Here is a 24923-nt window from a genome sequence, read left to right as displayed (position 1 = left end):
AGTTGGGGTACACCTCAGACTGAAATTTAGAGGAGAGAAAATAACCCAACTATCTCCCACTGACCCCATTTGGAATCTGTCTACTTACTTGTCAGTTGATGCACCTGGTTTCTAACACAGTAATTCTCTGTTCACCTGGTTTAATAGGTTCTGTGTTTAGAAGCAAGGGTCTCCCACTTTCATGTTTAGGTATTAATGCTCATCACAAAGTCCCAATTCTATAAATGTCTATATCTGTATGTATGAGCTGTTAGAAGTTTTAGAGGATGTGTCAGAATGGAGTGTTTTGTCTACGTTTTGGTCTTTGTTGAGGCCTGAGAGTAAAGAACAAGCTGCCTTTAACTGTAAGTACTGAGTTCAGAAGCACATGAAATACTGAGTGAGAAAAAGGGATGAAGCCAAAGAAAGTTGCTGAATCTGCAAGGAAGAAGATTCTCCTTCTTTTGTTTCTTGATACAGGTATCTCCCTGCTGCTCTCTTCCTCACTTTGATTTCTAGGGACCCTACTAATCAAACATTGTTGAAGCTATTGGACTCCTTGAAAATACCCTAACACCTCTGAAAATGAATCTCACGGGTTTGGGGCCTCATTTTAAACTAAAGTCTGAACATTTTGAATCACGGTAAATTAGCTAGCATTCATGTCTCCTAGGCAATATCCATATCAGGAGATAGGCAAAGGATGGGAAAAAGAACAGGAGGAAAATAATGTATAGTTCCTTATCATCTTTTTTTAAAAAAAGATGGCAACTTTTCCCAGGCTGTGCACATGCAGAGGGAGCTCAGGAACTCCCTGGGAGTCTTGCCTAGGACTATTGCCTAGGTTGTGATTTTTTTTTTAAATTTACCTTACAAACTGTGACAGAGGCAGTTGCTGAAAAAAAGAGGTAGGGCAGCAGCATCCTCAAACAGGTGTATTATTATTCTTCATGAGGAAGGTTGTCTGTGACCCCTTGGTTTTTTTCTGTCACCCCGTTTCAGCAGGTAGTGCCAGCTTGCTCAGGGACCATTTCAGTAGATCATACACATTAGCCAAGTTCTAAAATACCCCCTGCACCATACGCTACCTAAGTACAATAATCCTTTAATCTGTCCACTTCATGACATCTGGGCAGTTATTTGACATAATAATTCATGTTGATTGTGCATATCAGTACGTATTGGAGGAGAGAAGCGCCAAAGCAGTGATGGAGAGATGAAGATTTAGGAAAATGCCTGTGGGGCAGTGCCGTGGATCAGGGGAGACATACCTGCATATGGCAGGTGACCAACCTGCCACCAACGTGGCTGTGTAAAATCTTTATATGAGAATAATATTATCCTGAGATAAGCACAAAACAGCATAAGAGGGGGAAGAAAAACTACTAGGACCCAAGTTGCAGAAGCACATTAATATTTACTCGATATCTCTTTATACCCTCTAGTCAGCACAACAGATGTAGCTGTGTTTTAAGACATTATCATTCATTGAAAGAGGCAAAAAAGATGGTCTTTCCCTCCCTCCCATCCCCAGTAATCTCAGATGTTCGCCGTGCGTGCTGGGGGGAGGAGGTGGAGAGCCGAGCGCTGGTGGGAGAAGAATGCAATTATCCCAAAGCCTCCTGACGGGCATCCACTTCTTCCTTCCAGCTTAGCTGTTCTGACCACAGGCTGGGGGCTCGTGGGACGTGGACCAGATTGAAAAACTGGAAGCAGACAGATGGTTATTTGTAATCATCATGTAAATGTAAATCCTATAAAAATGTTTTCTTTCTAAGGGCCTGAAAGCTGTTGTAGTGGAAAGCAGGATTAAGGCATGGATATCTAGCCTAGAATAATTTTGACCCCACCACCTTCCCTCCTACCCCGTAAACGCTGTGGCTTTATCTCCACTTCCTTTAAACAAATTGCTGGAGCCTTGGTCGAGGAAATTAATTCGGTTTCCATGTAATTCCCTGAGTTTATGAGCATCAGTTTGACCGCGGCCTGGATTTGGGCCTAAGCTGGCAGGTGCTGGTAAGCAGTTGCCTTGGTAGCGGGGACTTCTTTTTTCTTCTTTCCCCCTCGCTCTGGCAGGTGCGTGGCCTGCGAGCGTTTATCTCAGCACTGCCGCTGCTAGATGTGCTTGCTTTCCGTGATTGCGCTCGTGGGTACCTACAAATGGCTGTACAGGACTTTGCATGCCTTAAAGACCGACCTGACAGCTCGCAGACATGTATCTTGTTTGAGCAGCATCAGCTTGTTCGAGCTACAAAGAGACCCATCAAACTTTAATTAACTTTTGTCTGCAGCGCCATTGTAGGCTGTGTGTACTATTTAGCTGTCCTTTAGCTCTCCGGTGCCTTTCCAGACAGCGAGGTGTAGCCATCCGGAAGCTTTTGCCCTTCCAAGGCTTTGCCTCTGGAAACGTGAGGATGTCGGGCTGGCAGAGGGGAGAAGCTCCCCCTGCGTCGCCGTCGCTGCCGTCGGGGCTGCGCAGCAGCCTCCGGGGTCCTGCTCTCCGAGGAGACCAGCAGCGCTGCGGTCCCAGCGTGGGCACGGGGGGCGGGATGTCGGCCATCTTCGTCTTTGGCATCACTTGTTAAATGTAGGGTAGCACCCATGGCAAGCACAAGGGGAGCTGCGTACCTTATGCTAAAATTAGAATAAAGCAAAATAAGAACATGCGATGAAGAAGAGGAGCCTGATGGCAACGTTTCAACGCTTGTGTTGAATTTCTAAAACTCTTGTATTTGTGCCCTGCCAAGAAGGCCCTGAGAAGGGCTGGCTTCTCAAGTGAACAAAAGCCTCTTGCCAGTGTGTGGAGAGAGCGATCTGCTCAGGCTTACTAATAGTTATTTGGAAGTACCCAGCAATTGTGGATAATTGGCTGAGGAATATTCTTGCAGCTCTCAACCATTTTTCTGTTTTCACAGATGATTGTGCTATTAGATATGGTGAATGCACTAAGCTGTGCTGCAGCTTTTCCATTTACCATGCTAATAAGTGTGAACTCAACTTCCAGTTGATGCTTCTTTCTTCTGTGGCTTTCTGTGCCACTGGAGTGGGACAGCCGAGCTCGTGCTCTGGTCTCCTCGGCACACACCCTTCCCCTTCCCTGCTCCTTCTCTCTCGGGGTGATGTTTGGATGTGCTGGGATGGCTTTGCTGATCAGTTGAACATCTGTGCTTTGTATTGTCATTGTTACATTGCATTAAAAGCACTGAATGGCAGCCCGTGCCGTCTGCTCTTTACCTTGTTTTTCTCTGTGCTTTTATTCTTATTCTCTCCTTCCTTTACTTGGCTTTTTGTTTTCCTTCTCCCTAAACTTAGTGTTCCCTCTCTTCCTTTCTGAGTTGTTTTCTCTCTTTAATTTATATTCCACACATTTTTCTCTTATCTTTGTCTTTCTGTCCACTTTATTTTTTCCCTATTTCATTTTTCTCCAATCATTTTTTGTTTTTTCTCCAGAACACAGAATGCTTTAGATGGAAATAGTGAGATATATCTATTCAAGATTCGCATATGTGCTGAGGTGCAGAGCAAGATTAAGTAAACCCCGTAGCATCAATTTTGTCTTCCATTCAAGCCAGATTTGCAGTAAGACTTGGGTAAAGGAATGTGATAAAATCAAATCACCTCTTAGCCTCATATTCTGAGGCTGATTGGAACCATACACAGTTGCCGGGATGATTCAGAGAAAGTTAATGTAATTTGCTGTGTATCACCCCAAGAAACTGTATTTGTCAGCTTCATATAGCAGTGTGAAATGTTCAAGGAAGACACTTTCCTTAATATTTCTGCCAGGAGTTAGGAGTCAGGAGTATAAAGTCATTGTGTTGTGGGATCTGCTGATTTTCTGGGGATTTTCCACTAATGGGTTTGCCCAGAAGTTCTGTAATTGTACAAAGAATCAAGCCAATAAAAATTAATATTTATTTTGTGTGTAATAATAATGGAAGAAGTTGATGTTTATCCATTTGCCAGTTATATGAAGGAGGGCATAGTATTGCCTAGAAGTATTTTTTCCTCTTGTGTATCACAGTAATCACAGAGACACATGAAGATGCTTCCTAAAATAGGTGATTTTGTAAGACTTTTTTCTCTGGTTCTTTCCCTGAAATTGCTGTAGTATTAGCTTTCTTGGCTTTGGAAAATGTTGTAATGCCAAATAGTCAGCAGCCCATGATCTTCAGCGTACTGTTTCTGTGTTGTGCATTACATAAGTTATTTCTTCCATTTGATCTTGAAGCTCTATAAATTCAATTTCTGTCAATTTGGTTATTGTGAATCAAAAGTGTATGAGTGATTTGTATTAATCAGAAATATTTTGGGATTGAGTCTTTTGTTAAGTTATCTGTTGGAAAAAATGTATCAATTGAGTGTGTCACCTAAGAATAATATAGGTTCTTGCCAGAGTTGCATTTGTTGCCAACTGCGTCCTGTCACTTTCATTTTATGCTTCAAGAGCAGGACCTAAATAATCACTCTTTTTTGTGTGTGTTAGAAAAGGAATTAACTTCCAATTAATTCCCTCCTTCCTCTGGGATCTACCTGCATATCCCAAAATGGGGAACAATAAAAGTTACCTCATATGTCGTTTTGAGTGCCACATATATACAGCCTGTTCACCTCAGCCCATTCAGAGACCAATTCTTGTATGTATTAATCATAATTTCTTCTGGCTTATTACAGAACAAAAAAATATTCAGTTCCAAATGTTAAAATGGGGCACATTTTATTAACATTGAAAGCAGTAAATTATCTCTGCTTATGAAATGAGACTGAGCAATTCCTGCTGAACTCTTCCTGACTTGCCCCTTCACTAGGATACAGTGTTTTCTAATTTCTCAGAGGGCCCTGGTTCCATTAAGGGCGAGAACTGTTTTAAAGCTGTAATGAAAGCCATACGTAGCTGAAATTCAAGGAGGGGAGATGCCCTAAATTCTATTTCAGTAGCTCATCTAGAGCTATTTTCAGTTCTATGTTTATAAGAATGTCAATTAACCTAGAGACTAGGACACACATGGAAGAATAACGATAAAGGGGATATCATTTTAACACATTGAAGCCAGCTAGCTGGACCTAATCCTTCTTTATAGAAGCTTGATTTACATAAAAAGCTAGCCTGTGTTGCTTAATTTAGTTGTCAAACAGCTTGGTGATTTAAATGCTCTTTCCTTTCAATGTCGTGGGACAGCACTGGTCAAAGTTGCAGAAATATTAAAACTAAAAAAATAAAAGGAAGAAAGAAATATGCTGGAAGCACGCTACCATCAGCTTGGATTTCCCTGACACCTTTCAGAACTGGTGATCACTTCGGCATGTATTTGGTGCTAACAATAATAATAGTAGTAATAACAATACCCTTAATCAAAGTGTAACTCTGCAATTTGGTACCAGTTGTGTCACTTCTTTACCTAGCTTATACTGAAGTTGGAGATCCAGGCAAGCCAGATATTCAGCATGTTGTCTTCTGTTATGAAAAGAACTCAACATCAGACTTGCAATGCTACTTTTGCAAGGATGGGAAGTGACCCTGCCAAGGTTAAAAAGAGTAATGTGTGCTACAGGTCTTTCCAATTTAAATGCAGAGCAGCGTTCTTATCTGGAGAAAAAACAAGGAAAAAAAAACCCCGTGTATGTGAAATCTGCCTCCATTGGACAAAAGGTCATGCCTCACCAACTTCTTTTATGAGATCTCTTATAGTAAATATAAGATGCAAAGTCGTCACCTAATAATGGTTGAGACTTGTTTGTTTGTTTGTTTCTTATTATACGTATCTGCATGTATTTTTTTTCCCCCCTTACAATGTCATCACTTTTAGTAATTTTTTTTTCTTTCCCTCATTTATTGCATTAGTGCTACGGGATGACTTCCGCCAAAACCCTACAGATGTTGTGGTGGCAGCTGGAGAGCCTGCCATATTGGAGTGTCAGCCACCGCGTGGACACCCTGAGCCTACCATCTACTGGAAGAAAGATAAAGTCCGTATTGATGACAGGGAAGAGCGGATCAGTGTGAGTACAACTCAGGTGGCTGTCTATAGACACAGGGCCTGCATTGATGCCCTGTAGCTAAGTGTAGCAGAACTTTACAGCTTTATAGCCTTTCCCATAGAGACTTGTCATTACTCTTGGCAGTTTGCCTCTCTGAGCTTTCCCAGATGAGGGGGGGAAGGTTGTTTATTCCTTCTGGTTTGGGTCTCCAGCTTGAACTTCTTGAGGCTTGATTTGTATAACCTGTGTAACGGAGGTCCATTAGAGCTGTAGAATTGGTCGTGTAAGATGCTCTGTTAGATGGGGGCCTCAGTGGATGTCTTTGACCGATTTGACCTTACCTTTTCTAGATCTCAGTTCACTGAAATGAGATCTCAGTTCAGTGGAATGAGAATGTCAGACCTTATATTGGAGAGGTGTTTTAAAGATAAAATTAGTCATATCTATATGGTACACAAATACTCTGTGGGAAAAAAACAACAGCTTAGGATGATATTGGTAATGTTGTATTTAGTGTAGTAATTGGGAAGTTATACTCTAAAGAATGGTTGTTCCTGAATATGAATACATATTGAGTAAATGACTAACACCTGTTGAATTTTGTGACAGTTCATTCCATGTACTGAATAAAAAAGGATCCAGCAGAAACACCTAACTTACCAAGTGATTAGAAATTATATCATGGTATGTGCAAGCAAATGGGATAAATTAAGGCTCCGGGACATATTTAATTCCTAATTTTTAAATGCTTAGCTTTTCACTATTAATATTCCTTCAATAAAGTTATATGTTGTTATGTAATGATATGTAACTCATTCAGTGCTGACCTTATTCAACAAGGAAGTACTGTCAGGAAGCTTGTTTGTTGCTTTGGATGCCTAAGGAATTATTTCACGCTAAACAATCTAAGTAGTTGCTATTTGTGGGCCAGGCTGACTCTGCTAGGGTCTGCTCAAGAGTAGAAGAAGGAAGAGTGGCAGGGAACTGGTTATCATTCCGTGACTGTCAAGTTTCTTTGGATGTATTCCTAATTTATTCTGAAGCACCCCACTGTCTAACTTTTGACACTGTCTGTGACTTCACAAGCTGCAAATTTGTTACTTTATTTCTTTCAGCTACCCTGTTCTTTCACTCTATAAGCACCCTTTGTAGCCAGGAAAATGTTAAGTCTTATGGGAGTCAGGTGAATTCTCAGTTTGGGCTAGATTCAGTCTGTTTGCAGCAAGGAAAAGAGAAAATCTGTCTTAATCAGTGAACAAGAAAACTGTTCAGACACCAGTAAAATAAAATGAACTAAATAAAACTAAGTAAAACTGCCATTTTCTTGAGAGAGATGTCAAGAGTGCTTTACATATCATCATGCAAGAAATACAAGCACTCTGCATTGCCAAAGAGGCAGCAAGAAATGTAATCTTTGAAATGTAAAGCATCTAATGAAAACCAAAGAAAAAACTGAAATGCAGTTAAAATCACTCAGTAGGATAAAACATGTTCTAGAACAGCTTAAAGATATTTAAGTATATAGGATTATAATTTTAAAGCTATATTTATATTTGTAGACAAAACTTTTAAATGCTTTAGTTGTGGAACTTGCTGCCTGAGAAGGTAGCTTTCTTCTGATATCTTTTGTTTATCTGAAGTTAAAAATATATTTCTCGTTTTGACACAGATACGTGGTGGGAAGTTGATGATCTCCAATACAAGAAAAAGTGATGCCGGCATGTACACCTGTGTTGGAACCAACATGGTGGGGGAGCGAGACAGCGATCCGGCAGAGCTGACTGTCTTTGGTAAAGCGACTCAAGCTTTTGTTTCCTTTTCACTACAGATGTCATAGACTGAATTGACTTGAGTGACTCATCAAAATACGAGACAAAACAAGGTTAACAAAACACAGTAGTACTGCTTAAGCTGCATTTCACAGTTTCTGAAGAAGACCAGGTTTCAAAGGCTGCAATTTATAGTTATGGAGCTGTGATGGCTCAACATTTTCCTTCTAAGTGCATCGTTTCAATCTAATTGGAGGTCCTTAGTGATATGCATACACCCAGAGACGGTAATGCAGGACATAATGCTCTCCCTCACAAAATTGCCAAATGTAATTAAGCTACTTCTAATACAGTTGACAATGCCTGCTTAACAGAGATTTGGACCAGCATTGCCTATTTAAATAATTCCTTATTCCTCTGGGGTTGTGAAATCAAACCTTTGTAGGAGAGGACAAAAGAGCTCAACTGATCAGTAAAAAGTGGTTGGAGAAAATCCCAAGATCAACTTTTTGAATAGAGATATACAGAGATACTTTTGTCATTTGTTTTTTGAAGGGCATGAAACAGCTTTTCATCCTGTAAGCCAGGGCATCATTTAGGTTTTTGGTGTTGCTGAATAAATAAAAAATGAATAGGTTTCCTGTGTGAAAGAACTTCCGGACCTGATGGGCAAGGCAAGAAGTTGTTAGGAACATTTGCCCTATGGTTAAGGTCTAGAGCAAGAACAGAGTAATACTGAACGTAGAGCTGGATCCATCCTGCTAACAGCTGGATAAGAAGCAAAGCCGCAAAATCCTGCTGTGGTACATCCTGCAGTCATGACATTTCTGTTTACCATTAGATGTGGGTTTGTAGGAATTAGTCAAGAGGTCTTGAGCAAACAAAAGAAAATCAAGAAGGAAAAAACCCCTCACTGCTAAAGAAAACACATACGTGCACACAAAAGAGAAAGAGAAATAGTGTTAATATTGCCTCCTGCTACACCTCTTTGATATCCTTGGTACAATACTGAAATTCCAAACAAGACTGCTTGTAATTCCAGTAAGACTTTTCATAGAAATCCTAAGGTCCTTTCTGAAGCAGGTGCTCCTAATATTTTCACCTTTGGTCTAATATGGTGCACTGGAAAACCCAGTCACACATATTGCCATCTGTGTTTGCATGTATGTGCAATTCAACTTTTGTTTGTCCACTTTAAAAAAACATATTATGGGGTTCACAAAAGGCATAGAAAAGTTTCTGCTAGACAAGATCTGTGAGTGACTGAGGATTTGCTGCTTTCCAGCATTACAAGGCTGTAAAGGCTTCCACTCCACTTAGTTTGTTGTGAATTCATGGAAGCATATGACTTTTAAAGGCAGAACTAGTATATCTTGCAAAAAAACACAGAAAGGATCTCTATCAAATTATTATGTCCTTTGCAGCCAATCTGTTAAAGTTGTGCCTTTATACAGATGTAAAAGAGACATGACATATCTTCTTCATCAGTTTAAGTACTGATAATCTCTGGTAATGCACCCTGTGGATAGCAAGCAGATTGCAGTCCTAAACTATAAAGCCTTAAGAAATCCTTAAGAAAACAATTTGTTAAAAAGCATTGAACTGTAGGAATAAAAACTGAAATATGCATGTAATTTCATATCCTGCAGAGCTACGAAAGTATTAGGTTTGTCTTGATACATAAAATATTACATAGCCAATTACGATATTCTGAATTTTTTTACAGGATTTAATCATAGCAATCAACTCGTAAAATACAATCTAAGCCTATTTTGTGAATACTGAACAAAATCAGCAATAAATTAAATTAGATATTTTAATTCTTCATACTTGTGTTAGACTACCTAAAGAAAATTGTATTTAAAATTCCTTTCCTATCTGGGTATCTTCCTATCCAAAATTGCTCTTCTATCTGGGTATTCCCTTCCTATCTTCCTTTTCACTGTACAAGAATAGCATGCAGGAAGCAGACACTCAGGTTATGATCTGCTGTTTGACAAGACGATTCGACTATCCTGTGCCCATTTCTTGGCTGCCACCTGGCCCTGAAGCTCTGTATTGGTGTATTGGGCTCACTGTATAGATGTGTCCAGGTTAGTCCTGGCCCACTCCGAGCAAAGGAAGGTGGCTTGGCTTTCCCTTCCACCAGCAGAACAGTTGTATTCCGTTCCTGGACTCCAGGCAGCAGCTCGTGTGTGGGTCTTTGCATGCACAGTGCACTGGAGAGAATTATCCATGATGCTGCCAGGAAGCATTGTATCTACTGGACAGCCCAATCAGTCTAAGCATACACAGTAAATCCAATAAATCCAGCAACTCTGGGAAACGTCAGATTGGCTGTGCGTGTTCAGATTGACTTTACTGAACACAGGCAAAACCACGGGTCATCTGTTAAGTCCACAGCCTTCCTCTAATATGACTCACAGGTTTGAGGAACATGGGAATAGTGCAAATGTTGAGAAAAATATGCTAAAAATATCATAATACTTACATATTATTCATGCGCCCAACTTTAACTGTTTTGAAAATATTTGAAAATGGGCTTTGTAATTAAAATGAAGTTATCTTAGCTAAGAGACTTAGAGAATTTAATAAAGTGGCTGGCAAGCCTACAGCTGGTGCTGATTCTGGAGAGGAATGTGTATTAATTAGCTGATTATTAATGCCTTTATTCCTTTTCCAAATAACAAACCCCCAAACCCTTTCCATAGTATGAAGGGGCCTTAGTAAACACACTACTCTGTAGGAAAAGGAACTGTTTCATACTAGTTCTCAAACCTTTCCAGTAATCAGCCACTTGTTACTTTTGGCTTTGCAAGTTTTTCTGTAATACCTGAAGTTAATTTCTGCATGTGACTCGTGACAGATCTCTGGCTCCCTGTACAGTAAATTTAGCTTGAGGCATTGCCTCTGGAAAAACTGAGTCAGTGCAGTGGTAACTGGTGGCCCGAGGGGAACAGCATAGAAGCCTAGCATAAAAGATTACACCTTTCCTGAGTTTAAAAAAAAAATAAAATAAAATGGGCAATAAGAACCTTGGAAAGAAGTAGGAGGAGAAAATGAAAGTTTCCCATATGCAGAATGTATCCACTTGGCTGGGTACCCATTCAATAACCTTTGCTGAGAGATAGTTGTGGATAATACTTTCACAAAACAAGTAATTTTTTTTTCAACCCTACCTGCCTAGGAAACCTAATTTTCAACATTTAGGCACTGCTAACAGCATACTGTTAGTGTCGATGCAGATTGCATTTCTTTTGTTCCCAAGACATGATTCTTCTACTAGCAGAATATTGCCAAACTTTCACAGTAAAATATCATAAAGCAAACTGATTACATAAGCAGTGCTTCCCAAAACTATTCCTGTGTTTTGAATAGTGACAATGATGCATTACATTTTTGTTAATCTTCTCTTTCAACCACTACTGCTGGTTTTTGCCTTTATGAGGCTCCAAGGTGTAATCTTCGAGTAAAGCAAGAAGGCAGGGTCTGTGACAGAGTCTTAAGCTGGCCTTTAAAGAAAGTTAATAACTAATCCATCAATCCTAAACTTCACAAAAAGCGGCAGCATGGTCCTTTATTATTATGGGCGCACTATTCAATAGGCCAAATTCAGAAGTGTAAGTGATACAAATTAGGCTGCTTTGCTTGTGTTTGGGCTCATAGCCTTTGGCTGAACAGACTTAAAGCAAGATGCAAAACAGAAACAGTTTCATTCCAATTTGTAAGAAAGCTTTGTTTGTAAATACATAATATGGAGCCATAAATTAAATAAAGTAAGAATTATTGTTTAAGTTAACCTTTTATCATTTTGTCATACTACTGCACTGTTCTCAGATAAGTTTTCAAGTTGTTTTAACTATTTCAGACTCCTTTTTGTTCCTTTGGACTTGGTATGTTTGAAGAAAATGTACAAAGGTATATCTTGTATATTGATTCTGAAGCTCAGTGAAATCAATGAAAACCTTAATGTATCAACTTCAAGAGGCTGGCATCAAGCGGTGGAAAAAGATATATTTAGAAGATCCTCAGAAGAATATAAAGCATAACTAAGAAGACTACAAAAATGTCTTAAAAGATATGTCAATTCAGACATATTAAAGATTGTTTTGGATTAATCTTTGATTTTTAGCTTTGGTACCTGAGCCTTTTTTCAGCTAATAAGGTCCTGTGGGATGGAGAGATATTTTTGTCTGATGCTTGAAGAAGTATTTGTGTTTGATGTTCTCTAGACATTGTCAGGCTGAAAGAGATACCACAGCTCCAGAAAGAGTATACTATGATGACATGATGTTAGAGGAAAAAAAACCAAAACCCCCTTAATGAAGACATTGTGCCCCATTTTACTTTCCTGAGCTCTGACTATGTGGAAGGCCTTAGCAGAGAGTCTTGTTGCATCATATCCTGGAAATTAGTCCCAGAAGCTTTCCCAGCCACATGGAAAACCTACCAAAATCGGGTATACGTTCACAGTTCAAGGCAGAGAAATTAGCAGTGTGTATTTTGTCCGTCAGAGCAAAGCTCCTCCTGTTTTTCTTTAAATCCTTGTATTTCCCACTTGCAGTGTACTTGTGGCAGTTTTCAAAGAGCCAATTTGGCTTTGCAGTATTCGTTACCCACAGATACTGACAAGTTGTAATAGGATAATGCTACTGCTGTGAAAAAGGCTCTCATTCGGTCTCCAAAGTCCGTACCTAATGCTCAGTAAAAACTGAAATTAATACAGTTGTAGATGTATGTAAAAAGAGAAAAACACTAACAATTGATAAAAATCATTCTACTTTATTTGCATGTGCCTCTTAACAGTGCTCCGTGGTTTTACTGTGCAAGGTCATCCCATCTTGGGTACTGCTTAGAGCGTAGAAGTTTGCAATGTCTACACAAGTGCTTATTTCTCAAATGAAAAATGGAAAAGTGCCTAAAAAGAGGCAGTAGAAGAATGTATTTAAATATAAAACCATCTGCTTTTGCAATTGTATTTTCATTTATTTGGCCAACATAGGTAAATTTAGTGTGATCCTAATATCCTGTCTTCTGCCACATCTTCATTTTTGGCAGAGAGCTTTACTTTATCCAGATCATTTTGCAGGTAATGAAATATCTACACTATTGACAGCATTCTGAAGTAAAATTTACTTCCAACCATCTAATGTTTCTTTTTCTTCCATTATGTCAGAATGCTAAAAGGAAAAAAGCTTTTATTTTTAAACTGTTTGCTATTCAATCCCTCCCCAAAGTCTTTTAATTTGTGTTTTAATACTTCTTTCTAGAACATGAAAACATTTTAAAAAAATGATGCCTTCTCTCCAGCAAAGACAGAGAAAACAGTTCTAAATCAGATTGAGCCTCTACATTATGGGGACCATCAAATCCTTCACTCTAGCAGTTGCCTCAGCAGAGAAAATATAATAAGGTAGTTAGGATCACTTTAATTAGATTGAGGTCCCATATATGGCTGTCTAACTTTTTGAGGAACAGAGAAAGGGCAATAATACCTCTGAAGGTCATCAGAGTTTCTCTAATAGACTGTGATACTCAGACCAATTGTTAAATAGAGGAAAAATTGAGTTCTGGGGTTAACTTGTGTCAGCACCCAAAGCAAGGAAAGGATTTTCCTGTGTTTCTGGTTAGGTTCAGTTCTGTATGTTTTCTTGCAGCGCATATCTCAAGCACTTCAACAGATTGTAGGTGTGTGTCCAGATTGTATTAACAATCCCCTTTTATAACTGCAAGCAAAGTTTATTCTGAAGTTATAAAGGTCACCCTAGTAATAGCACGACTGGTTGACATGACATATAACCATGACCTATTTTATAGTTCTCTTCAAAGATTTTTAATATTCGTCAGAGAAAGTATGGGAAATGGGTACTTTATTTATTCAGTGAAAGCTTATAAAATAGCTATATTAAAATTTTTATATATGTCTATGATTTTAATTTATTACCCTTTCTTGTTGTTTCTCAAATATATTGCGTTCTGAATGCTGTTGACAGAGTAACAATATTTAATTATACCGCAAGGCTTTGTTTATGGGCAAACCATTTCAAAAGAAAAAAATAAAAAGATTTTTTCTCAAGTTTAGCTCTGAAACTAAATTTGACCTGGCTGTGTGAAGAAACCTTCTTTATTTAGCATGCTCAGGCAAGCAGCTCTCTGTCTCCTGAGAGATTAATGTTGTAAGCAAGTTATGCAGGTGACTCAAATCCAGTTAATCTCACATAAAAAAATGTTAATTGCATTGGCAATGGCATTCACTCTGATCACTTTATAGCTGTATAATTAGCTATTGGACATATTCAAGGGGTTGTCTGAGTGATAAAAATACAGGAAACAACATGAGCGATAACTTCTTTCCTGATTCACACTGTGCAAAATGCAGAAATGATGGAAAAATGGAAATAGCAGTTATTGGTATTTGCATGTCCTTGCTAACTGGGATCTGTACTTACATAACTATTTATTTTCTAGCAAATTCTAAACTGTTTTGGAAAATACACACTTTTGAGAAGCTGATCTGAAACAAACATGTATGTATACTCCTAAATTGCCTTGATGTGGAATCAAGTGATTTACCTAACAACCTTTGGGCCATTTACTGTCTTGTCAGCTGCGTTCTTCTCAAAATGTGATAGGAATTTATTTTCTCATCTCCTGTCTAAGAAGCATTTACAGCCACAGGTAACAATTTCACAAATACACATATGTTAGTTTCTTAGCTGTTTACAGGCAGCTTTTATAAACATGGTCTAAATTAATTTTTGTATGCAGACCAAGACAACATACAGGCACATGCAGAGTTACTTAAATTCAAGAGTCTCTAAATCATCTATAAGGATGCTGATCTGGATCTAAATTTCTTGATTTAGGATCGTCTTTTGAAAAACAAATGCCAAAACGTAGAATGTATTGTGTATGAGCTCAGAGCAGAGGTTGGACTGAGCTCTTAGGAGAGAAGTTGTGAATAAGATACTGTTGCAATTTACGGAAAGTTTCATTAAGATATTCCCTTCTAGATCCACAATCATTACAGACAGGCCAAGTGTATTGCTTAGCTTTACGATTAACAGCTAATGCTTTTGTTACTTTGTCCAGTTTTAATAAGTTTGTCAAGCCAGAAGGCTTTATCCAAAATTTTCCATGCCTGATGTCTGCTTCAACTGATTTTTTTTTTTTTCTAATTGCCAAAATAATTCATTCTTCTCTAAGGATGTTGAAGTTCCTGCAGTTTGGAGGTGAAAGGGGGAATTGGAGGGAAATGGGGAAGAATTTGAAGGAGAGGAATGGAGGAAGCTTTTTGTCCTGAGAAATGCAGGTCCCTCATATTGAATAACAGAGACATAAAATTTGATGGGAAATAGCTACACTATGCCAGAGATGTAATTTTTTGCTTGTCCAAATAATTTTCACCAAATCTAGCCAATTATGCACCTTTCTAAAAAAAAATAAATCATCAGTTCGTACACCAGAGACACCAGGTAGAATGCAGGTCTGAACAGCATTTTCCTGCAACTGCAGTTTAGCGCTGCTGTCACTCTCCTGGGATGATACTTGGTTACTTTAACCGATTTTTCTTTTGTTAATATTGTGGATGGGCTGTATCTGGGTGGCACAGAGAAAAGAAGCCCCTGTTCAAGTGTAGAACCATAGAATCATAGAATCATTTAGGTTGGAAAAGACCTTTAAGATCATCAAGTCTAACCGTAGTTCAAACACATAGTGAAGAAGAGACAGTTCGCTGTGAGGTACGGAGCAGTGAGAGGCATGGATAGTTGGAAGAGAGACTGGACTTGGACACTTGCTGGGTTCCAGCTGTGAACAGCAATATTCTGGGCTAGGAGAAGACAAATCCGCTAAGGAAGCAGTCTGCAGCTGGAAAGAGCTGGCACAGCCAGTGGCTGGAACGGAGAGGGACTTGATGCACTGTCACAGGCTGGCCAGGACACATAGGTGAGGGCAGGAGCAAACCTAGCTGGAGATGGGGAAGGGTCAGGAGACTATATGCACTGGGAAGAAAAAATCTGATGAAGCACACCCAGGACAAGGAGCTGTAGTGAAGGTTATATATGGCTGGTACACAGACTTGGAACAGGGAATAAAGACTGAGATTTCAATGTGCGGGGAGAGACTAGAACTGAATTTCCTTGCCCAAATGCTGTTGGAACCTGCAGGTCCCAGTCAGGTCAAGGAATAGGACAAAAGCAATAGCTTGGGAGAAATGGGGAGAAGAATCTCTGCCTGTTAGACATGTTTTTATCTGTAGCATCTGGAAAAGTGCTATAGATTCTTGAGCGTGTCTATTCTTCTGCTGACAAAATATGTTTTTCCCTGCCAGTAGGTCCCCCTGCTAGTATCATGGAATTCCTATGTGATGCTGTCACTCATTTACATAATTATTAACAGGTGGTTTTGTGTTCCTTATTTTCTGACTTAATATTCTGATTTGTAAAAGCATCAAAATTTAGCAGATATTTTTTACCTTGCTTTCTTAGATCTCCATCGCACTTCAGAGAGGAGCTATGAAAATAAGTGAATTGTTTATGAAGCATTAAGATAGGTGCAATGGAGGTCATGAGGAAATTAATAATTTTGTCTTTGAAGTGAAGTTTGAGTAGTATGACACGAGGCCACCCACTAAATGGTACAACTAAAGCAAAATATTCAACACCTGCTCAGTAAATGAATACCAACAATCTGGAGATGTTTGGGGAAAAAATATTGTGTGATCATATAATTGCAACCAGTCCCATAAGGTATAAACGAAACGGGAGTGATTAAAGGGCATGCAGACAGCCTTAGTTCTGGCACTTCTGGCACTGAGGTGCTGCGTGCTTGATTTTGCAACCTTATTAATGTTCTTTTAATTTTTTTTTTTATTTGGATGTAGTAAATATGGATAGCCAACCCATAAACTCAGCTCCGTAGTTCTTGAGACAATCTGCCTGAGTCAGAATCTGCTTACATCTGTGTGAATTTTGAAAAATTTTTTAAGTGGCATCATACCCTTCAACTTGCTGAGAATGAAATGTGAAACGTAGTGTGTAACCAGTTTTAAATGTTTTTATAATAAATCCTGGTCTTGAGTGGAAATACTGCTTCTTATAAACCCAGTCTTATTATGGTTTGACTCTAGCATAAATAATTTATGACAATAAAAGTGTGGCATGGCTAGGAGAGGACAAAACAAAATTTGTGCAATCCAAAGGCAACTTGGAAACTAACCCCAGTGACATCCTTTCAAATGAAATTACCGGTACTTTGAGTTTGTACCAGTATAACTGAGATCAGATTGTGGCTCTGCATCTGGATTTTAAGCAGGCCTGTACAATATTATGATGATTAATAATATTTGTAGCCGTGCAGGCTAACATAACAAGGGTAAACAGAACTTATTATTCAGACCTTAATTTAGTTTTCCATGGTGAAGTTAGCGATGGGGATCAGGGGAGCTCTGACCTCTGTACGATAGTCCACAATTGCCTGAGATGCATAACACGGAGTTTACATTTGCCTCTGAAGCATCAAGACATTGATTATTGCCAAAGGCAGCCTGTCTTCATTGGCAGCTCCTATATCGCTAGAGCAGGCGGGAACTTTTAGATCGTGCTCAGATATGCAGCAGTGCAGAGCCAGAATGTTCACACAGAAGGGCACGGTCCTGGAGCCTTCTCCGCTGGCGTGGCAGGTGGGCAGTCGGTGCTAGCACAGGCTTCCTTCTGGTGGCACTCAGCTCTTGCGTGAGGGCCAGATGCAACAGCCACCGCTCCTCCAGCCTGGCAGTCATCTTCCGGGCTATTTATACACATCATCAGTTCCACTTGTCTGAATTTGTGGAGCTCAGCCTCCTTTCTTCGTTCTGTGAATCGGTAAACAAAAAGATGCTGAAAAGTCAAAAGTGTTCATTTCAACCCTCTGACTCACTAAGGAATTTTAATGTCTCTTTCAAGAACGGCCCACGTTTCTCAGGCGACCGATTAACCAAGTGGTGCTGGAGGAGGAGGCCGTGGATTTCCGGTGCCAGGTGCAGGGGGATCCCACGCCCACAGTCCGGTGGAAGAAAGATGATGCAGACTTACCAAGAGGAAGGTGAGAGCAACATTCATGTTCCCCACACTTTCACATTTCAATTGTTGAGTAATGCTGGAATCACTCCCTACTACTTATCGTTTGTTATTTGACATTACGGGCAAGATTTCTTTCCCATATTGCTGGTCTTTGGCACTACAAAACTTGTTCCAGAGCCACCTGAGCAGGGAAGCCCATTCTGGGTTGAATTGTCCAAGGTAATGGATTCCTGTGGAAGGAAGAAAAGTGATGCGTAGGTATTGTGAGCACATAGGTATTCACTGAATTTCTCACTGGAGAAAAGTAAAGATGTTTTAAGAATGTACTAGTGATAGTAGCCTTCATCATAACGTGCTGATACCAAAAGCGAAAAAACATGGCTGGAGAGTTGCAGAGCCGCTCCATTGCACTAACAGGATGAATTAGAAGCAGAGCGCTGTGGTGGGCTTTGCTGGCTCCTTGGCTAATGTCTGTTAAGTCTCGGAGAGAAACCTTCCTCTTGAGGAAACAAAGGAACAAACTAGCAGAAGTGGAAAACAAAGTTGGAATTTGGAACAGGCCCCTTGTGTTCAAGAAAGATTCGTTGAATCTGGAACAAACACGGAGAAAATTCCAGAGTGATCAGGGGATGAAAGTCTGTCTTATAAAAGGATATTAAATTAACTTGGCTCCTTTCAGCTAACAGAACATTTTGGTCCTCACTTTCTGGAACTCTTTCTAGTTTTGATGCTGAATCATTATTAGATTAAAAAAATCTTAACACAGAAATAGGTCTGGGAACAGGAATGACAACCCAGGTCTCCATAACCCAACCACTCCTTCTCGCCCTGTGAATCCTGATTCGTTTTTGCACTGTGCTTTTAAATTCAACAGGAGACATGAATAGTGCCTTTTTTCCCCCCACCACAGTTGATTTTTCTTTTCCATCAGTGTTGGTTATTCCTTGGATGTTGCTGATGGAATTTGAGGAAAGGAAAAAAACCCCTAGATCTTCTGTTCTTCAAACAAGTGCTTTAAACAGTGGACTTATGTAGGCTGGCTGCCAGTGTTATTTCTGCTCCTCCAGTCATGATCTTAAAAAAACAGCAGCTGCAATGGTGTCTGTGGCTAGTTCGTGTCAGTGTATACTAAGTGTGCTGTGAGCAGATTACTAGACTGGGCATAACTAAAACAAGTTAGACATTGCTGTCTGCTTTCTTTATCACAGCATGTCTTACATCTTCACCCCAACAAGGTGAAAAATGTGGTAAGACTGTTATCTGGCAGTCTTCCTCCACTGGCTAAATATGGTGCTTAGTGTCAAATAAATACACTTTCATGAAAACCAATGGCAAAGTTCCTCAGAGTTACACGCTGCTTATTAACCCAAGACGCAAACATGACTATCTTTTGTTTCTCAATTTCTAAATCTTTAAAAAAATCCCCAAACTCAAATTGGAGAATGCCTGTTTTAGTTTCCACATCCTCAACTCTGTAACATGTCTTACTGAGCATGCAGTTCTTCTGTTAAATATATTACTGTAATGATACATAATCTAGAAAAAACATTTCTGGATAAGTAGAGATATGTATGTATATATCTAGAAATACTTACATTTTAATATTAATTTTCTTGCAATTTAAAACAAAATAAAAAATGACATAGCTTTTTTGCTAATTATATTGTTAGCTGTGTATGCATGTAATACATAAAATATTATTTTGAAGAGCAGACTTCTGGATGACAGGATGAATTTTTCTCTTTGCTTGCTATTTAGCTATGCATTGTAGAGTAGTCCATAGTAAATACATTGTGCTTCTGTGATTTATTCTTACTGTTGTGCTTCTTCTGTTGTTTTAAATCATGTCTACTTCCAGGTCTCATAAGCAGAAGTAATAGATGATGAGCCAACAGTGCTTTTGATTAGGTTGCACTTTTATTTGGGTTTTTTTAATGACTACGTTCCTTCTTTTTCTTTTATATATTATTGTGAAAAACATAGTAATATGTGCTTTGAGGTAATTTTTTCTGTTCATTCGTGATGAAATATATCTAAGGAAGAAGAAATGAAACATGAAGCATAGGAATAGCTTTCACTGGGCTTTTAACTAAAAGAAGAGAAGGTTCGTCAGGTACATTCTGATTATAATCAACTTCAGGCTCAGAAATTAATCACAATGTTTTGCAGTGTTTTTAGACTGCTGTTTAACATTTCATTAACTATGTTTTGGCATCTTAAAATAGAAAGCGGGGGTATGTCTTCATTTATGTCTGCTTCCCAGAGCATCACAGGGTTGGGTGAGGAAGGGGCAAGGTTGCAGAATCCCACGCTGGAGATCACCTTGGGTGATAGAGGACTACCACTGCCGCTGCCCGTGTAGTGGATTACCACCACCTGAGCCACGTGGATTGTAGTCATCTAGTAGAGTCCAACACCTACACTTCAAAAGCAAATATCTCTGAAGATCAGGACTGCATCTTTTCTTTTCTTTAATGTATCATTTGTATAGCAAGATACGTGAGCAGAGTCTTCACTGTCCAAAAAGTGGAAATTTCCAAACCATGCTGCATGATGATTAATCAAGTAAGAAAAACTTGGAACATTTAAAAGAAAAGCTATCGTTTACCCTGGATTTTTTAGAGCAAGCAAAGAAATTTGCCCAGGTATAGTCTGAATGGATGGATGGATGGATGGATGAGAAAATGATAACATAGCAATTTTATAAATTAAGAAGAGAATTTCTAAGTTTTTCTTCCTTGATGAAATGGGAGATTTTTTTTTTCTTTTTTGAGGTAAAACCAAAATTAGCTTTCAGCTTCTGAGCTCCTGTATCTTAAGCATTTTAACATCTACAGTGAAATATGAAACCCTCAAGGAATTCCCTTTGTTATGCTTCCCACTTATATAAATCCTTCTTCCGAGCAGATCTGTGCAGCTATTTGTCTTATAGCTTTCAATATCAATTTCCTGTTTTTACAGCTAACGACCTTCTTTGCACACCTGTCTGGTTTTGTTTTCTCAATAATTTCCTTTTGGCATCATCCCTAGATTACAAAACAATTATAGTATGTACCTGTTTCAACAATTATTGCAAATTTTTAAATTTGCCTATTGTTAGTTCAAGTTTCAAAAGTGTCTATTTCAGTGATAGCAAAGTGGGATAAACTGAATTTTTGTATGCATTTTGTTTCTGTAATTTGCTCCTGGTGAATGCCAGAATCAGTGATATTGGATCCATAGCCTTTCAGAAATCCTTCTCTGATCTTCCATCTTACTTCCTTTTAGCTTTTTTACTGACACATGTGAAAGCAAAGAGAAAAGTAATCACAGTAATTTCTAGTGACAAATATAAACAGTATTGCCCCACAGATTGGTGCGTTCAGTAATAATTGGAAAATAATTTCAGGCTGTTACATTTTTAATTATAAAAGTCCCTGGTGAACTGTAAGCATCTCCAGTTGCAACTGGATTGAATGAGGAAAAAAGCAACTTCTAAAGAAATTAGTATGTTTGAAAATATGACTATTAAAAAAATTTAATTGGGCCATTTTGTTGAATTGTCTATGTAATTACCCAGAAATTTATGAATAGCCATGATATAAAACTGAGAACAGATGGACATAAGTTTATTCTGAGGGTGCAAGGCTTCATTACAAATCTTAACTATTATGAATTGAAGATCTAAACCAACTCTGGTAGTCTATATTTTGAATTAAAAACCTTAAAGTGGTTCTTATAGTGGAAGTTTTCAAAATGCCTGTGAAAAATAGGTCTCACTAACAGTCAAAAGGACATTATTTTTTGAAAATCCTGTAGACCTGACTTGAGATATCAAATACCTTGGTAAATATCATGGAGGTCTTCTGTGTATGCTTGGGCAGGAATTATGAAAGCTATAAGAAGGACCAGGTGGAAACAGTGTTGTGGTTTATGTATGCTAACTGTTTTCATAGTTCTTTTACAATGTTGTGATAATGAATTAATTAAATTTTTCAGAGTTGAAAATTCTATTTAGAGCCTAAACCAATCCCAGCAAATTAATAATTTGCTATTAAAAATGTTGCTACTGCACCAACAGGGAGAAACAAAGTACAATGTGAAGTCTGGGCTGTGTAAAGCTTTTTTCCAGAAGCTGTCCATTTCAAATCAGTGACCCAAGACTGAAATGCATTGTGAATCAAGGGTGAGGTGCATGGTGTATATTTTATTTTAATTGCTCTAAAAATTCAGCATCACACCATAGCTTCCGCAGTACACAAAGGCTAGGGAATAGTTAATCAAGTATGACTCATGTCAAACTACTGGAGGTGAACAGGATATTGTGAGGTCACCAGTCTTATGCCTTTGGCTGCAATATTAGGTTCACTATTTCACGAATAGAGGCTTTTTTCATTATAAGTGACACAAGGAAATGGCACAAAAATTGTACTAAAGCAACTCAGACAATTGTGGCCATGCAGAATGACCAAGACCTCTTGAAAATTAAATAAAATTTGTCTTTCTACATTGAAGTGACGTGTTTTTCCAGCCACATGTTCAGGTAGCTTTCCCTTTGTCTGCTTAGCAGAAATAGACATTATGCTTTCCTGCTAAGGAGCTGATCGTCTCCTGTGTGGTGGGGAACTCAATATGGCCTGGATCAACTTTTGATTCATCTTCTTTTTAGTCCTGGTAACAGGAAGAAAGCGATATTATTTGAGAGCCTCCAGTATGAGAGTGGCATATCTATGACTAGCAATTTAATAAAATTTGAATAAGGTTTGTACAGTGTTTCATGTCTTCAAATTTTCTAGTGAAGCCGAAGAGAGCAGCTGCATAGTCTGTAATTACATAGCAAGTAATACAGATTTTTTTTTTTTGAGGAAGTGAAGAGATTTTCAATTACAAGTTAAAATTTATGACACACTATAATAAGTGTTTAAACCTTTTACACAGAAGAAGCTAGCAGAGCCAGCTCTTTGGGAGAGTGAGGTTAGCTCAGCAAATGTATTTTTCAGTTGCCTTAAGAATGACTGAGTAGCAATCACATGGGCCTTTTTTTTTGCATTCCAGCCCAGAACAGCTGGTTTAGCTCAGTAAATACATCTTTAATGAAATTACAACCTGCTCTTGTAAGTTGCACTTACAGGCACTGTCTGATTAGATGAATATTGTACTAGAGATGAAAAGTGGCAACTGCACCAGCAGGAAGAGGTATTTTTTTTACGCGCCACCCACGCAATGGGAGTGTAGGCAGAAAAACCAAGAGCGATGCTTCAGAATGAAAATGGTGTGTAGTTTACACAAAGTATATTGCTAAGTGTTAAGAGATTGTAGGTTATTAAATGAAACAGACCAGTGACACACAGCAATGAAAATTATAAACAGCACAGTAAGCTTTCTTATTTACTAAAGGTTAGGAATATTCATTAAAAATTATTTGGGAGAATGCATTGTTTTCTATTGTTGAAAATTACCCATATATTTAATCACATTAAAGGATTGCCATTATTTGCTGAGAACCACAGATTTTATATTTATTTTGATTAACTGCTATAAGTGACAGACACTGAGGTTTAACTGTAACTGCAGTTGAGAGTTTAGACTTAACTTATTCTAAGATATACATTAGCTCCAACAACAAAAGTCTGTGTAGATGTTAGTCTTGCTATGTTTTTAAAACTGGCCTCTTTGTGCCTGAAAAGTAATTCTGTACGCATAGCCTGAGCAGAAATACTGTCTGTCACACTTCTGATACATGTGCGTTTTCACTGTCTTCCAGGTGCAAATCTTTGAAATGCATTTAAATGCAACTGGCAGCAAACCTTACCCAATAAACTCAGAAAAGTTAGGGTTTTTAAGAGGAGATCCAGAAAGGGCCTAATATCCAGAGATGTTCTGCATTTGTATTTCTCTGTGATCACAGGATAAGGCCCCATAAACCAGAGAGACAGTAATTTTTAAGAATAAACACAGTGCTACATAATTCTATTTATATTCTGTGGATGGAATAGTGAGGTATTTAACTACAGCCTCCTCTAGATACAACCAAGGGGAGAATGACCTTTCAATGAAATATGAGTTAATAACACTACAGCGCTGTGTGCTTTGTTCAAGTTAATCTCTGTGCAGATTGTAACAAAATGCAGTCTAATGTGTATTGAAAATTAATTAGAGTAAAGAGTGTGTTTTAGTAGTGTAATGGATATAATCTTTGGTTACATCAGCAAATTTCTGTTGCAATTAATAACAATTAACGTTTTTAAATAAAGGGTCAGGGAAAAAGGATGTTTTTCATATTAGCTGTATCACGTGTACTATTCATCACCTCTGGTTAGAACCAGTATGATTTGCATGCCCATCTTTTGTTTTTTAAGCTAAAGCATCAAGGAGAGATTAAGTCCCTTTATGAGGAGCATAGAGGAGAAGATTGGATGTTCTTAATAGCTTGTCAAAAGGAGACAGTGAAAGAAAGAGGTTTAATATGCTATTTGTATTCTTATGTACATCTGGAGGGAGTAGAGGTGGTTTGCAGAGGATCTTGTTATCTTGGGTTTAATGCAGCACATGGCTGACACAGGGCAAGCTGCAGCACAACTTGTGGAGAGTCCGTGTTGCCTAGCTCAACACAGGCAGATTTCAGCGGAGTGCAATGTAAGCATCTTTTTAGCTGTTATGTTGCATCATTTGAGGAAACTTCTCCTGTAAAGCCGGAGATGTCATTGAGAGATAGAGAGGTGATGAGGGGTAAAAGGGAGAGAGGGATTGGTTTATTTTTGTGCATATAGCATCAAGATTATGTACCCCAGTGCTGGTGGAGTACCCCCTCCTGTTGGTTCTTTGGGTTGAGAATCCATCTTCTCTGATTGATATTTTGCCTGTCAGTGATCCCTTCCTGTTCTGTAAGTGGAAAAATATTCCTTACAGTTTTCTGAGGAGGACATGGCCAAGTGAAAGTGTAAATTAGAGTATTTTTGACATTTAAAATCCCTCAAGGCATGGCACTGAATAATGTCCTGTAAACACATCATCCCACAGTTACCCCAGAGGTCTCTAGTCTAACCCAGTAGTTATCTGCCATTCAATTTGTATAAAATATTAAATGCTGTGAGCAAAAGTGTTAGACATGTGGCTCTGCTAGACTGATCAGCAGAGAAACAGTTAATAACATTGA

At 38.6% G+C, this 24923-nt stretch overlaps 1 protein-coding gene across 8 annotated transcripts in view; it reads left to right on the top strand.

The window, feature by feature from the left end:
• Positions 1 to 24923, top strand: part of ROBO2 (roundabout guidance receptor 2) — a 538871-nt gene that overhangs the window by 382519 nt on the left and 131429 nt on the right. For all 8 annotated transcript variants that reach the window (XM_072886085.1, XM_072886059.1, XM_072886099.1 and 5 more), the window contains exons 3-5: positions 5822 to 5979; positions 7628 to 7748; positions 17672 to 17810. In XM_072886085.1, coding sequence (XP_072742186.1) covers positions 5822 to 5979; positions 7628 to 7748; positions 17672 to 17810 — 418 coding nt within the window. The remainder of the gene's footprint in view (positions 1 to 5821; positions 5980 to 7627; positions 7749 to 17671; positions 17811 to 24923) is intronic.

This window comes from Ciconia boyciana, chromosome 1, assembly GCF_034638445.1.
Source record: "Ciconia boyciana chromosome 1, ASM3463844v1, whole genome shotgun sequence".
NCBI lineage: Eukaryota > Metazoa > Chordata > Aves > Ciconiiformes > Ciconiidae > Ciconia > Ciconia boyciana.
Note: the sequence above shows the minus strand (reverse complement) of the source record. Positions and strands in the feature narration are given on the sequence as shown.